This window comes from Ipomoea nil, unplaced genomic scaffold (genome assembly GCF_001879475.1).
Source record: "Ipomoea nil cultivar Tokyo-kokei standard unplaced genomic scaffold, Asagao_1.1 scaffold0222, whole genome shotgun sequence".
NCBI lineage: Eukaryota > Viridiplantae > Streptophyta > Magnoliopsida > Solanales > Convolvulaceae > Ipomoea > Ipomoea nil.
Window position 1 is genome coordinate 464,997 of NW_017616650.1, and position 17,210 is coordinate 482,206.

Genomic DNA, 17,210 nt, shown 5'->3' on the forward strand with positions numbered 1-17,210 from the left:
AATAATAATAATAAAACTTATTAGAGACCATATATAACTAATCTACCTTTATTAAACTCCTACTGATCATTTTCAAAAAAAAAAAAAAAAAACTCCTACTGATCATGTACTACTAAAATTAATATTATTATAAGAAATTAGGATCAAGAACTATAAGACTAACAGAAATCAAATAATAAAACAAATTTAATAAGTAAAACAACCTAAAATTAAATATTTTTTTTTGAATGCAACCTAAAATTAAATATAATATTAACAAAGAATACTAATAACAATAATAAATAAAAATATGTATATAATTAATCAATTATTGTAAATTAACTATAAAAATATTATTAAAAATAACACTAAAAATAATGTTTATCAGTACACATTCATTAGCTTGTTTTTGGAGGATTCCTTGCCTCAACGAGAGTTGGGTGGGTGATGAATCCAAGCCATTCCTTGCATAGACCAGATTTATTCCTACGAAAATAGGGGAAATTAGGGACTTTAGATACTTTGTGTGCTTGATGGACTTGGAATTGATTCACCACGAGAGTGGGACAATTCCTTGTTCTAATCCTTGTTTATTAATCACGAGAATGGTTCGTAGACTAGGATACCTACGTGCATTCCCGCTTGATTCCTTGGTTACTTGTTCTCCCTAATCCCTTAGGTTGTTATAGCATCTAGATGATAATGCTCCCTAGATAGAGTCCTATTTCTCTATTTTGTGTTTATCTTTGTGTATATATGTGTTAGTCTTATCATTTCCTTAAACTTGTAGTTTGCTTAGCTTCTTGTTGATTTCCTTATGCTAGTGTCTAGTTTATTGTGATTGCATATTGCGTGCCATATCCCCCAATCCCCTAAGGACGACATAACACACCCGAGCTCACATCTTATTTTTGCTACAATAAAAAATTGGCGCCGTTGCCGGGGATTGGAATTTGGTGGTTCTATGTGATTGCTTGTTTTGCTAGCATTAGAGTTTAGGGAATCTTAGGAGACTAAGCTTTTTCTTTCTTTTTGTTTGTTTTTATTGTTTAAGGAGCTAATTGTCTTACCTTGATTGAGATTTGGTTGAAGGATCTTTTCTTTGTGCATTCACTCTTAATTGAAAAGGAAGAGCTTTCACCACTTAATCAAGAACTTTGAATTATGGAGGGTTATGATTTCCAAGAGCAAAGAATGTCATTGCCCGATTTCATCAAAATGGGTATAATGACCTTTCAAGGTGGTCCACTTCAATCATTCCTTTCTTATTCTAAGTGGTGTTCCTATTGTGGTGAAGCCCATGCATTGGAGAGTTGTTACAAATTAAACTCCACAAGTTCAACTCCACCTCAAGATTGTCAATCTTTCCCTCAGAGTGTGGTGCCAACATGAGCCAAGAAGTTCCTCAAGAAAACACTTTTCAAGCTTTGGAGCCACAATCTCCATGGTGTGCTATATGTGGTGGTTCTCATGCTTTGGAAAGTTGTCATATATTGACTCCCACTTACCAAATGCTTTGGAAAGCAAAAGCAGAGAAAGGTGAAAAGGTGATAGAAAGGAAGAAAACTTGCTACAGTGGGCAAGAGGGAAGGCTAGCCATGGAAGCTAGAGAGGGAAAAACTTTTTTTTTTTTTTTGAAAGTTACTGGCTCTATTACATTGTAGTATCTGTTCATATACTTTCTCAACCTACTGAAACACAATGAACCAATAACGCCTCCACTGAGGCTTGAACTCATAATTTTCCAAATGGAAGTCCAACCCGGATACCATTAGACCACATAGTCCTGGTAGAGAGGGAAAAACTTATTTCTTGTTTTGCAGAGAGAAAAACCAATCAAATAACCTTCTTCCAATATGTTAAATGATTGCTTTGATGTAACTGTACTTTGAATAGGACAATCTTACAACCATTTTAGAGTATGAGAGAATGCAGACATGTATTATTTTATATGAAAAATACTTTGTACTCCTCCAAAAATATTTCATCTTAAAATCCTTTATGATGTGTTATGACTCATGACTTAATTGATCTCACTAATTTGTTATAAAAAAAATTAAACATCCAATAAAAACATGACATGTCGAGGGAGATCATGAGGGCAAAATTTTGAAAGGGTGAATAATATATTTCATTTTATAATTTATCATAAACATTGTATTTTGATTTATAATATGATTTATCAAAATGCACCACTCCTCACAGTTTGAATAAGTCAGTTATGTGTAATTTAAACTAGTTTATTTAATTATGGTCATTTGCTTACTAGAATCACAATACGGGTTTCATTCAAAGGACACATTTTTGTAGTAGTTGTGGACTTTCTTGTAAATCATAACTTAGATTTACTCAATATTCAAACATTAAATAGTTCAAATAATACCAGTTAAACGCGTATAGGTCTCATAGCTTTTGAGTAATCCTGAGGTCGAGAGTTCAAACTTCTCTCACCCCATTAATTTTTACAAGCCCCCCAATCCCTCCATGGTCTATAGCACAGCTGATATTTTCAGAACTTCTGATCAAAATACTGTTCATACGAGTCATATCCTCTATTCCACACAACAAATCGTAATTCTTTATGTCTCAAATAAAAAAACAAAAAAACTCATTATTAGATGACATTAATTAGTATATTTTAAATAATAATAATCATTATTACTCCGTATTTTTTTAAATATAAACAACTTCAGTTAATGTGTGTATTGTATATTATACAAGTATATAAATGAGAGATATTTCATTTGTGTTTTCTAATTTACTAGGTATAATTCGCACATTGCGCGATTAAATTAATACCAATACAGAAATTAAAATAAGTAAATACATAGTACAATTTTTATATATTAAATAATTAATATAAAATAAAATTGAGTATTTTTAATGTAATCAAAATAAGTATTTTCAACTTGTAATAAAAGTAGTAGTAAATATGTCTATTACTGTAGATAATAATAATTTAAAATAAAAATGATGTCCTAACTTATTTTTTGTTAAAATTTTCATGATTATAATATGTTTACTGATGTTGTCAAATAGTAATTAAAGAGTTATATATACAACTAAATTATAATATATGAATTTATAAGTTTTCTTTGTGTATATGATTGAGATCTCAATTATTGTTATATGTAAACTATTTATCTTATAAACTCATTAATATTTTGGAATATTATTTTTTCATATAAGATGGATTAGATAATGAAATTTTTGCATTTAAATTCTTAAAATATAAAGACATTTTGTCAAATACATAATAGAACAACTTGTAATAACATATACATTATTTTAATTAGAAGCAACATAGGTTAGGATTAAAAAATTAATATTTTTTTTCTACAACAAATAATGTTTGATTTTTTAAAAAATGCGGATAATTATTAAAATTACTAATTAATACTCCGTATGTATTATTATGTATATGGGCTTGCATGGGTAGCTCAACTGGTCATAGAGGTGAAACTTTGGAAGAATGACCAGGGATCGAGTCTCACCAGCGGCAGTGTGGGAGCAACCTCTCAAAGTGAGGGGGGCTCCTTGTGCGCAGTGAGCACTGGTCTAGCCGGTTTAGCCTTTATGGTTCATGTTTACATCCTCCCAAATGCTCTGTCGGGCTGGGGTAAAAAAATGCGGATAATTATTAAAATTCATATTGTATTTGAGTAACTTTCGCATTATTAGAATACATTTTCTTATACTATTTGAAAAATAAATAATAAATAAAGAATTTTGGGCATGTAATGGTAATTGCATAGTCATGAATGCATATAATTTCACATGAACTAATTATATTGTAGGCACTAATTAAGAGAGACAAAAATATGCAATATTATGTATAGAGTTGAACATCAAGGCTGGATCATGATGAAAATCTTCAGGTTAGTGCCTTGTTACACCCTGAAACAGATGATTGGGATGTTGCTAAATTAAATAATTTGTTTGAGCGTGAAGGCGTTATTAGCTCTTTGTGTTTCAGTAGGTTGAGAAAGTATATGAACAGATACTACATTGTAATAGAGCTAATAACATTCAAAAAAAAAAATTTTGTTTGAGCAGCGTGATGTGGAGCTTATCGTGCAGCTTCTGGTTTCCATAATGCAGTGATCAAAATTGACAAAAATTACATACTTAAGGTACTAAATTGACACTTTTGAAGATTAGGTGCTGAAATTAACAAAGTCCCTATAATCGTGTGACCAAAATTAAAAACTTATATATATATATATATATATATATATATATATATATATATATATATATATATATATATATGATTATTTGAGTTTATCTAAATAAAACTTAAGGTACTAATAATGATTTGAGTATTTGACCATATAATAATTAAATTATAAGAAATAATTTGTGGAAATATTTAACCTTAATATAAAATCGTGCCTCTTTTTTTTTTTTTCTTATAAGTATTTAGGAATCAATTCCATTATAAAATTAAGAAAATTAGTAATAATTAAATTATACGGAGTAGGTTCTAATTTAGAGTAACTTGAAATTGTGAACATAATTTTACCGTTGTTTATGCGTATATTGATTTATTTTTAAAATTTTAAATTACTGATTAATATGCTATATTTAAAGCAAAAATAAAAAATATTTAATACTTTTTTTGAATGTAAAAAAATATTTAATACAATTGAGAAGAATAATAAAGAAAATAAGAAACTAATAAAAAAATATTAACAGTAAATAAGAATAGTACGTAGTACTAAATAAAATAAAAAGTATTCACAAATCAACAAACATACGGAGTAAGAAAGAAAACTAAACAAAATAGGGAAATAGGTTTCTGCCTTCTACTCCTCCGCACTTCCGCAGCTCCTCCGCAGACCGCAGCGACAACCGGCCGCAGCTCCGCCGTCGGCAAGCAGGCCCCCGCCGTCTCTCCGTGATTCTTTCGGCAGCACGCGGTAGGCAGAAGCTTGCTAGCTCGGTTGACAGTTCACTGGTTCGTACCCTAAACCCTAAATCCCTAAATATTTGATTAGACTATTAGATTTTATTAGTAGATTTCCAAAAATTAATTTGCGAGATTTATTTATAATTGAATAATAGGCTAATAGTGAATTGTGATTTATGTGTATTTTGGATGAACACAATTGGGTTTCTTTTCTTATGTGATATGGGGTTGGCCCTGTCTCTTTGATTTCATGGCAGATGAACTCAATTTGGGCGTAAAGATCGTTAGTTAGATAGTTTGTATGATAATGTGCTTGCCATCTGCTATTTTCTGGTTATTTCTTATGGATTTAGGCATTCTGAGTTTCATAAAGGTTATAAATGGATTATTGCTGTGACTGGTTTCTGAATAGCTTTTAAATTCTCTTTTCCCTTGGATTTTAAGTTCTTTTTCGCCTGGTGAAGTACCTAAAATAGAATAATAGGATATTATATAATTGGAAATCGGAGCTGCTTAAATCAGGGGAGAGAATTGGCTTTCCTGATTTCTGAATAGATTATGAGTTCATTCTTTTATTTCATGGAATTAGGTAGTGGAATATATAATTTGATCAGTTCCTAGTCTTGTTGCTTATTGTTGCATTTGAAAAGTTCATACCAAATAAACATATAAGATGCTGATATGGTCTATTTAACTCAGGTGTACCATGTAATAACTAAGAGAGGATTCCAGAGTTTGAATAGTTTTAGTCACAATCAATTATGGCTAAAATAAAATATCTAATTTTCTTTAATTTTTTGCCCCCACTAAAGATTTTTTCCTGCTCCTCCACTGTTTTTATTTATCAGATTACAGTTGAATAATTTTTGGTGTAGGGAGTTGTTGATTGAGGCAGAATGGTGGCTCCATCATCTGACTCTACATCACTGAAGGAGTATCTGAAAAAATATGAAAGTGGCCATGAAGAGGAGAAGAAAAAGAAGAAGAAGAAAAAGAAAGCTAAAACTGATGTCTCAGGTGTCATTATTGTTGATGAGGATCCTGTCTGGCAAAAACCAGTGAAAATTGATGAGGAAGAGGATGATTCAGCTGGTAATTTAACAAAAAAAAAGTTTGGTTTTACAATGTGTTTGCATTTCTTGAATGCTAGCTTTAATTGTTTAAATTAAAATTTGGTCTTGATACAGATGAAGAGAAGCCTCTGGTTGACGTAGATATTGATGTCAAGCGTATGAAGAGACTGGAGGAGCTCAGAGCTAAAAGACCATTTGGTGCCATTTCAGAGGATGGAAGTGGTTGGGTTTCTGTTTCAGATGCTCCAAAACACTTGGATTTGTCACCACCACGTAAAGGAATTGCTCGTAATGATTCACCTTCTCCAGAACCTAAACTTAATCCATCAAGCACGGTAGATGTTGATATTTCACCACCGCGTAAAAGAAGAGCTAGGTATGATACACCTTCACCAGAACCACAAGATAATGACTTGTCGCCTCCTCGGAAACGCAGTGCTAGGAGTGATACACTGTCAGAAAAAGTTGATGATGATATGTCACCACCGCGTAAAAGAAGAGCTAGATATGATACACCTTCACCAGAACCACAAGATAATGACTTGTCACCTCCCCGGAAACGCAGTGCTAGGAGTGATACACTGTCAAGAAAAGTTGATGATATGTCACCACCGCGGCGGAGACAAAAGCACCGCAACTCTCCTCCACATGAAGTGGATCTACAAGCCTCTCCAAATGCACATGATTTAGACCTTTCTCCACCAAGGAAGTCACGATATCGGTCGCCTGTTATAGAACAAAGGCAAAAGACTGGTTTGGTTACTGGCAAGGATGTCAAGGATGAAATTGCTAAAACAAAGAAAGAAGAGTGGTTGAGGTAATGTTTTCCCCTACATAGTAGCCCCTTCTCTTTTGTTCCATTCTACCTCATGCACAAACTTGTATGTCAAGGGAAAAGTAATATCACTAAATTTTGGGATTGGAATTTGGGCCTGTCCCTTTGGTGAATGGATTGTCTTATGGGTCACCAGTTAATCTAATGTTATGGGTTTCTATTCTGATAGGTTTAAAGAGCTGGACGCTGCAGTTAGTGGCCAAGGTGCTGAACCAGTATATCGTGATAAAGTAACAGGTTCGGCAGAATAATGGAAACAAATTTTCACTTAACGTCTTAACCATGTATTTTTGGGGTGTAATCTCACTTTTAAATGCTGCAGGGGAACGACTGTCAAAGGAAGAGTACTTGCAGTCTCAGAAAAAGAAAGAGAAGGAAAAGCCTAAGGTACTGTCCTTCTGTAATATAATATCACAGGATTGCACTATAGCATGGGACAGCATACATACTTCATTCATATATGATTAGATGCTGATCGATGAATAGTTTTTTTTACATTTCTATTTTTGGGGAGTTATTACACTGTCTCTTACTACTGTGAAAAATCATAACAAGCTATCCCTGGACAATTTCTTGGAAAGAGGCTTAGCTTGGCACTACTCTAAGCCCTAAATCTGCAATCCTTATTATCAAACCTGCCACATGTATCTATGGGTTTATTGGTCCATTCCCTACAATAATGCACTCAAATATCATGTAAGTCACAGAGAACATAAAAGTGAATTGTCTTTAAAAACCAAAGGAACCAAGGTGGACGTACTGCAAATTATAAGTTAGGTTAGGGCAAATTTCACTAGTTATGCACTTATGCTTTGTCAACTATATTTAGGTCCTGTAAGGCTGTAAGTTACAGCCTTACAGGACCTAAATATAGTTACAGCCTGTAACTATACATTATTTCTATCATTGGCATTGTTATTATACCACCGGATTTGCCCAATGTTGAAATAAATAGATGCAATTTATTGGCCAGAGAGGATGACTTTTTGTTGTTCATATTAAGAATTAACTATACATTTGAATGAATGGTCCTCCTATTCAGCTAAAATAATTTGTTTTACCTATCATCTACTCATCTATTATTTGCATGTTCCTTTTGGTTTACTCTATTCATTAGATGATTTACCATATCTTTTCAACAGGAAATAAAGCTGGAATGGGGTAAAGGTTTGGCACAAAAGCGTGAGATGGAGGCTAGGCTTGAAGAATTGGAAAGTGAGAAGGAGAAACCATTTGCACGGAGCAGGTAAAGTTCTAACCAGCATGCTTTTACTTGATAGTTTATTATTTTTCAGCCAACATTCCTTGTCATAAATTCAAAATTTCTTCTTCTAAATCCTTTACCTGTATGTCTGATGCACTTCTCTTTCCAGAGATGACCCCGAACTGGACAATATGCTGAAGGAGAGGTTGAGATGGGGTGACCCCATGGCACATTTAGTCAAGGTGATAAACACTCTTTCTCTCATGCACTACTGATGACATTTTCTCTTAACTAGAGTTGGCTGTTGCACTTTGCAGTCAAATTAATTGATGATTTACCTGTTGAATGTTGCAGAAAAAGAGAGTGGAGCAGGTTTTGCCTGACCTCGGTGCAGATGACAAAATGAAAGAATCAGGTTTTATAATTCCCCAAGAAATTCCCCCTCACAGCTGGATACGCAGAGGCTTGGATGCAGCACCGAATCGATATGGTATCAAACCAGGACGGCACTGGGATGGGGTTGACCGCAGTAATGGTAATGTTCACTTCCATTGCTTACTGAATTTTATTGTTTCTACTTCATCATACAAAGTATGTTAGGGGGGTTAATATGCCAAAACCAACTGCCTTATGGATGCGTAATGTTTCTGCATTTTTAATATATTAAGCCCGAATTTGTTTATTACATTATGAATTTACTCGCAATATTTACTGTGCATTGCTACATCTCTTGTAGGTTATGAGAAACAAATGTTTAAACGTGCGAATGAGAAGCAGGCGACCGAAAGAGAGGCATATCTTTGGTCTGTTGCTGACATGTGACCGAAAGAGAGGCATATCTACCGTAATTTTTCAGGGGGCAACGGATTGCACAACTGATTTACTGACTTAGTTCTACCTGTGTATTAACAGTGTATTATGGTTATATACTTATTATTATTGAACATTTGGCTTAAACAAAGGTGTACATATTCAAAGTGGGGTTGGGAATGGGGATGTGTTAAAGCTTTGGTATCTTTCCGCCGACGCCATTATCGGCAGGGACGGCCCTGCTCGGCCCCAGAGATCCTCCTTTCCTCTGTTTTCTTTTCACTTTTTTAGTATGTTATATGGAAGTTTATTTTTATAAATTATAATCCATACCGCAATGATTGTTTTGGAATTTGGAACATAATTCTATTTTATGGTTTTCCTAAATGTATTAAGATGATCTCTTTCATTAGAGTAAAAGTTACAGACATATATCTATTACAATTGACTACTTTTGAAGTGGTTGGCAATAATATTACTAACCATTTAACCTAATTGCAAAGATTACTACTTAATAATTCCTACTTACTTTTAAATTCAGTATCTCGAATCTCGATCTTCAACTAATTAATAATCACTTTATGGCATGCTCCTAGGGTTGTTAACAACAATCATAATCTTGGCTTATCCAAATTAACTTTACCTTTTTATATCTAAAAATTAGTGCCTATCAATGCCCATTATTACCTCAGCCATGTCCTATTGAAGATGGAAGTGGGAACCCATTCCATGCCAACTTGGTTTTTACCATATTTCATCCATACCATTCCATAATATCACTCTATACTTTTAATTAACAAAATATACTTAAATTAAAATATTGCTATTATATAATATATTATCAATTACAATCACATTTTTTTTAGTAACAGAAACTCCGTAACTAGCATCTACGGATGTACACTATGTAAATCCCAACTTAAAATTCTAGTCAGGAAAGGATCATAAAGAGGTAAACTAGTCTAGATTGTTCATAATTGACTGACTTAAACTAAAAAGGCTGACTATTTGACTAAGTTGACTGAGGTCACACTTTCGTTGATTTATTTTTAAGGTTTATCATCAAAATAAGATGGGAAATGATACATATATATCCAAGATTCATATCATGAATATGATGGGGCTCATGCATTATTGTCCATGATCTTGCCATGAAATGCATAATTCCAAGGGTCAAATAGTTCCCAATGTATCAATAATACTAAACACATAACATACATAATGATATTATGCCAAGAAAAACACATACATATTACGAAAAGATGTTGGCTCGAGTGAGTTGAAAGAGACTTAACTTCCATATGTATGCATCAACACCCTTAAGAGAGTTATTCCTAAATGAGTCCACGAAATGTAGATGCCAACATATACAAATTTAAAATTTATCATTTATAAAAGATAATTAATCGCTACACACTAATAATCATAATAAGAATTAAATACTCGAGAAAAAAAATAATGAAATTTTAGGATATTGATAATGTTTTCAATTCATTCCAAGAATTAGAGGAGTGAGTGTCTCCCCATTGCAAAGAGAAACATGTTTGGGTGTGTGTGTGTTGGGGGACCCAAAAATTGGATTGCAAATTGCCAAGTTCCATGAACGCCAGATATATGCCAGGCTTGTGCCACCCATATAATGTATTTAAAGTTTTAATTTTAGTTCCACAAAAAATATGATAATGGATTTTGGTAAGTAAGAATAATATTTATTTGTGTGGTCATACCAATTAAAAATAAACATTAATTAAGAAAGTGGCATGGCTAAGCTAATAATGGAGGGTATGTTTGTTAACTAATCAATATTATTAGGTTTATTATGCAACAACGATAATGCCGTGATTGGGATAGCAAGACAATTGAAATGGTCTGCCTGCCCAAATTCAATTCAATCTCACCATAAACTTGGCCCCACCTTTTTGGCTTGTCATCTTATTCATCTATAAATGAATCAATGGGTTTAATTACATTGAAGGAATATATTTGCACATATTTATGTTAAATTAATTTTGTGTTTATATGATTATCATTGAACTGCGCCTAACGTGGAATGTGGGTTATTTGAAAGGCAATTATGCAATCAGACTCGGAGCTGGTTATCAAGTGGTTAAAAAGCGGTTATCTACTCCTAAAGTCACTTGTGAACAATGTTGCAGAAGACGTTAGAGCACCTAGGCGCTTCCTAGGTGACCGAGTAATTCGAATATATCGTCTCTACTTTTTCCACTCAGGGTTGTGAGCTGTTAGACTATTATAATTCCACAAACTACATATGTTAGATGATTAGTTGAGTACATGGCGGGATGAATATAGAAGAAGAGCAGCCGAGCATGCTAAAAATACCACTCGGCTGAGTTGGGCGCCAACTAGGCGGAGTTAGGCGCCCAAATTGGCTGGTTAGTCGGTCAGCCAACTAAAAGCCGCCTAGATTAAAATCTCCTCAGCCTAGGGGCGCCTAGGCCAATTTTTATAACACTGCTTGTGAATTTGCTAGACTTACAGAATGGAGTTGATGAGACTTTGGATTGTAAGTTTGAAATATGTTTACAGGGAGCAAAATAGGGTAACTGAGTTCCTTGTCAAGGGTGACAATGGGATGAAGATGTTGGAGGAGACTCCCTCCTCCCTTTTTTGGTTTTGGTTGATGATATTTGGGGTGATCCCCATCCAAGACAAGTCCGGGTGGAGGTGGCTTAGTTGCTTGTTTATTTTTTGGTTAAGAAAAGCAAAAAGCATATCAAAGGAAATCAAATTAAAGTAATTTAATGAATAATAGGAAAAAGGTATGTGGAAGATAAAGGGTTTAACATGATCCCATAATAAAATGGAAAAAAGGACAAAAGTGAAAAGGACATCCATCATTCCCATTATATAAATTGAAAATTGCATGGGGCAATCTTGTTACCATAACTTGTGTCGACCAATCACTAAACAAGAGTAAAGTTATTAGGAATTCATCATTATATCCCCGAATTTTTTACACTTTTGATCCTATGGAATTGATCTACGACTATTACTTGTTTAGCAAATTTAATCCTTGCATTCTCCGTTTAATTTTAGTCGGAATTTTTTCCCCATTTTTTGCATGAGTAATATTGTCTTTTCCATGTCACTGTGGTTGCAGAATTAGCTTGCGACCAGTTTTCTTACTACTTATTATCCTCTCGACAACTCCTAATAAATATTATATTTTGACTAAAATCAAATCATTATCTTTTTTTCTTTCTTTTCTTTTTTTTTTTAAATACCAACACAAGTCTAATTATACCACAAAAATTATTTATTTTTTTTTTAAAAAAGCACGTTTTACCTCTTCCCGTGCCTAATTCTTTGGACAAATTAGTCTAGCATAAGATAAGAAATCTAATGTAAAAAAAAAGAAAAAAAAATACAAATTTATTATGAATATACAGAAACTATTGTCTTATTTGCAAGGGTCGAGCCATAAATATAATTGATTGGGGGTGAAATTTTAAAACACTTTGAAAATGATATAAAAATATTCATGATAAAATGTGAAACACAATCAATTAAATAAAATAGTTTGAATAAAAAATACATTATAAACCACGTCATCTCTAATTCTCTATTGATATTATTATACTAATAAATGTTTTTTCTTCTAGTTAGATCAAATTTAAGTTTTTCTAAATTAATTTGAATACGATAAAATATTAAATAAACTTGTAGACTACATTGACTAAATGATTCATAAAAATTAAATTTAAAAAAATATTTGTTATGACTAAATCACAAAATATATTTTATACCAAATCCATTATATTTAAATAATTATTATCACATATAACATATTATAAATCACACAAATTAATGCACATTATAAATATACATACTAATACGTAACAAACTACTCCGTATAAATCTCAGAAATTAACACGCATTATAAATATAAGTAGTAAAATACGCGATGGTTGCTTATAATTCAACGAGTGAATTAGTCACTTTGTTCGACGTTGATTAAATATTTAAATTAATAGTTAAATTGCATACATAATTTGTGTATTATGTGTTTAAGTATATTTTATCTTGAATATGCTGACGGGCGATAGAGATGCGAAAGTGAACATTGCACGTTGTTTATTCAATTATGACCACTACGAAAAATAAATAAATCGTCAAATGCATCTTAAGTAATCAGTTTTGTAATATTATTAAATATAAGAATTTTTTAAAAAAAAAAAGATGAAAGGGTAAAATACACTATTACTGATGGTGATATGGAAAAAAAAAAAAAAAACAATATTACCCACGTTAAAAAGGTGAAAAAAATTCATGGCTAAAATTGAACGAAGAATGCACCGGAAGGACTAAATTCACTAAGAAAGTAATAGTCGTGGACGAATTCTGCAAATTTTGAAAGTCGTGGATCAAAGTTGTTAATAACACTATAGTCGTGGGAACAAAAGTGAAAAAAACTCCTATATCCCAATTAAACGAGTAAAATTATTTTTCAATATGTATAATTCTATTTTTATCTATTATATTTTGGATTTAAATATCAATTCAATCCTTATTTATTTGCTTATTTACTTTTAATAATAAATAGGGACTAATGACATTTTATTATAAGTTGAGAGTTTATTTTATTTGAAGGGTCTAGTTACATTTGTATATAAAAACAATTTGAATGTTTATTTGATCATTATTACTTTATTTAATATAAAATCAAATAATTTATAAGGAAAATAATAAGAGTACATATCCTACTTTCTCAATCTAATGAAGCACAAAGAGCCAATAATACCTCCACTAAGGCTCTAACTTACAACATCACATCCCATATAGGAGTTAAACTCGGATGTCATTAGACCATAACGTGTTAACTTTTTTTTCTTGGTTTAAAAAGAAAGTATTTGATGATACTTCCAAAAATGGTGATAGAATATACGGAGTATTTAGCCTTTTAAAAGTAGTAGAGAGTACGGAGTAGTATAATGTAGTGTACACTATAGACAAAGAGCTAACGTATACAGCTATAGCCAAGCTGGATGGGTCCCATCCCTAGTACTGTGGAGCCCACAACACTTCATTCAATATATCGCCTTTTTCACTCAAATATCGTTTTTATTTTTTTCTTTTCGGAAAAGGTACAAATAGGCCTTTGAATTTTAGCTTAAAAGTCAATTAGGTCTCTAAACTTTTTAAAGGTGCAATTATACCCATCAATAATTCATTTAGGTGCAATGAAGCCCAAAAATAAGTTAATGACCTGCTATCACAGGTCATTAGGGTTCAGGCCACCTTCCGGCGAAATTTCTGGCAACAAAAAAAAAAAGTGATTGGCGAAATTTCTAGCAAAAAAGTGACCGTCGGCGACTATTCGTTAGTCGCCGATCACTTTTTTTTTGCCGAAAATTTTACCGGTCACTTTTTTTTTTTGTCGGAAGGTGGCCCGAACCCTAATGGCTTGTGATAGCAGGTCCTTAATTTGTTTTTGGGCTTCATTGCACTTAAATGAATTGTTGATGGGTGTAATTACACATTTAAAAAATTTAGGGGTCTAATTGACTTTTAAGCTAAAGTTCGATGACTTATTTGACCCCTTTTCCTTTTCTTTTCATTCTCAACTCTCAACTCTTCACATATACTCCGTATTACACTATTACATATAGATAGCTAAAAATTTAAATAATTTAAGAAAGCAATATTACATCTATCCCTTTATTTATGTTCTATTTACTACTCCGTATTTATGATCAAATTAATTATTCTTTCTTATTTTTAGGAAATTATTATTACAACATCAATATCAATGAATATTTTAGAATTTTAAGAACAGTAGATGATGAGTTGGTAGAGAGAGAAGGCAAGAGAGAGAAAATGTAGGTTGCTCTGCAAGGGAGGAGTTCTTTTTGAAAAAATGTGGGACCCACTAAAGACACTCTCTAGTTGTGCCGAGCTGCGTCGCTGTCACAAGTGCACCTAGCGAGCGCGTCAAGCGCGTTGACATACTTTTTTATTATTATTTATTTTTAAATCAGTTTTTGTTTTCTTCCCTTTCATATTCTCTTTCCTAATCACACTTACAAACACTCCTCAAAAACCACAAAAAAAGACTTCACTATTATGGATGCTCTAATTTTAAATTGACTTTTAATGTAATTTTAAATATATAAATTTTATTCATTGATAATAAAATTAAATATTTAAAATTTAAAATTTAAATTATAAATAGCACCGGACGGAACACCATAAATGCATAGGTTTATTTCATATATATATATATATATATATATATATATATATATATATATATATATATATATATATATATATATATATATATATACCATTGTCATGTTCTTTAAAATCTTTGTCATGTGGATCAAATCCAATTTTTTGTATTCTATCCTTCTGTTCTTTGCATATCATACTAAGGAGTATTTTATATATATATATATATATATATATATATATATATATATATATATATATATATATATATATATATATATAATTTGGTAATGAAATTATTAATTGAAACATATATGTCTGCATAAATGAATGCAATACGTGTTGAAACTAAGAAAAAAAATTCTGATTGTCCTCGAGGCATAGTTTAATGGTCGAAAAGTTAAGTGTATATGTAATGACCTAACAAATACTTAGGTTTGAATTCTCAATTAGAAAATTCAGACCTTGCGTCACTAAAGCACATCTCACAATTTATCTTTTATCACAATTCAAAAAACAGGGGTGAGGACCATCGTGTTTAGGGTTTATATGTAAACAAAAAAATCTTATTTTTGGAGAAAACTTATCAGACCTTGGCAGCTAGTATGTATATTATATCATTTATATGTGATGAATGTTAGTTAGAGTAGTTAATTAGTTTATCATTGCTCATTCATTGGTAATATAATCGCATATTTGAAGGAATATATGTTGAAGTTTGACTCTTATTTTAGATTCTACTTGCTACAATAAATAACTGATATCTAATTCATCGATCTTAAAATTTTGGTTATGTTTGATAAACCTAGCTGAAAAAGGTAGCTGAAAGTTGAAAAGTAGTTGAAAACTGAAAAGCTATAAATTAGGAGCTGAAAAATAAAGAGTTGTTATGCTTGAAAGTGTTTGGTAAAATTAGCTATTTGATAAGTTGATAAATGTAAAAATACTAAAAAGGACATCTTCATAAAATTTAAATTAATTTGTTTACCTATTAAAATTTAACATTTTGAAATAAAACTATTAGTATAATCACGATACTAATTTAACAATTTAACAATTAGTAAGTCAAACTGTAAAGATCGAGCTTATTTAGGTACTAATTTAAATTTAAATGTAACAATTAGTAATTCTACTTGCTACAATAAGTACTTCAGGTACTAATTTAAATTTTAGCTACTTTAGTTAGTGTTTCAAAATAAACTCTTATTTTAAGCCACGAGCTTATTTGAGAACATTATCAAACAAAGCTTATAATTTATTAGTAGCTTAAAATAAGCTATAAGTTTCTAAATAAGCTTTGTCAAACAGAGCCTTTATATAAGAATAAGAATACATTAACTTATTTTAGCTTATATATCACTAAATTCGTTGGTTTTTTTTTTTTTTTTTTTTTTTTTTTTTTTTTTTTGTAACGATGAAAATTCGCAACCACTATCTGAGGGTTTGGACATGATAAATCATGTCTTGTGATTATTGTTGACAATAAAAATAAACGAGTATATGTTACTTATAGTTGACCGACTCAAACTAAGAAGGCAAAATCATATAGATGCTACGTTCCAAAATTTATATATATATATATATATATATATATATATATATATATATATATATATATATAACACTTCTTGATTAGTTTTGTTTTTGTTTTTGTTTTTTTCAAGTATTTTGATTAATACCTTAATTTCTGTTTAAACTAGTAGCATTCTTATTTTGTATAAGTCTTGATTCTTCTACCTATAACCCAATTATTTAGGGTAGTTAGTAAAGCTTATATGGATTTACATAGTAAGATGAACCCGGTTTGAATATATGTTTATTTTGACTTGAATGAGCTTACCGTACACTAAACTGAATTTCTATTAAAATATAATAAATTTACTAAAAATAATATATATTTTACTAAAAATAAATATGTACGCGGGTTACCCTTGCAAAGTAAAAAACTAATAAGCAAATTATTAATACAATTAGTCAATTACAAACTCAAAAAATATATTACATAAAATGTTATTAAATTATAAGGTAACAGTAGAATTCATTTCTAAGTATGAGTTATACCTACTTTTCGTCCTTAAATTATGGATGTTACACTTTTCGTCCTTCTACTAATACAGAAGAAAACGACAAAGAAAGAGAGAGAGTGAGGGAATGGCGCGCAGATAGTATTGGCCATTTTTATACATGTTTCCCATTCTCCTC

General features: G+C 31.3%; 1 protein-coding gene across 1 annotated transcript; it reads left to right on the forward strand.

Annotated features, from left to right (window-relative positions):
• The first annotated feature begins 4,728 nt into the window (after nucleotides 1-4,728).
• LOC109193045 (BUD13 homolog) lies at nucleotides 4,729-9,193 on the forward strand. The gene is made up of 9 exons (XM_019343833.1): nucleotides 4,729-4,939; nucleotides 5,767-5,983; nucleotides 6,079-6,781; nucleotides 6,969-7,036; nucleotides 7,122-7,186; nucleotides 7,942-8,045; nucleotides 8,173-8,245; nucleotides 8,358-8,538; nucleotides 8,740-9,193. Exons 2-9 carry the CDS (start codon nucleotides 5,788-5,790, stop codon nucleotides 8,823-8,825), a joined length of 1,476 nt encoding a protein of 491 aa, XP_019199378.1. The 5' UTR covers nucleotides 4,729-4,939; nucleotides 5,767-5,787; the 3' UTR covers nucleotides 8,826-9,193.
• The last annotated feature ends 8,017 nt before the right edge of the window (nucleotides 9,194-17,210 follow it).

Bases quoted from the DNA above. Each gene is read 5' to 3' on its own strand.
- LOC109193045 (XM_019343833.1), top strand. From the start codon at position 5,788: ATGGTGGCTCCATCATCTGACTCTACATCACTGAAGGAGTATCTGAAA. The intron at 5,984-6,078 runs GTAATTTAACAA...GTCTTGATACAG, and splicing joins GGAAGAGGATGATTCAGCTG to ATGAAGAGAAGCCTCTGGTT. The intron at 7,037-7,121 runs GTTCGGCAGAAT...TAAATGCTGCAG, and splicing joins ATATCGTGATAAAGTAACAG to GGGAACGACTGTCAAAGGAA.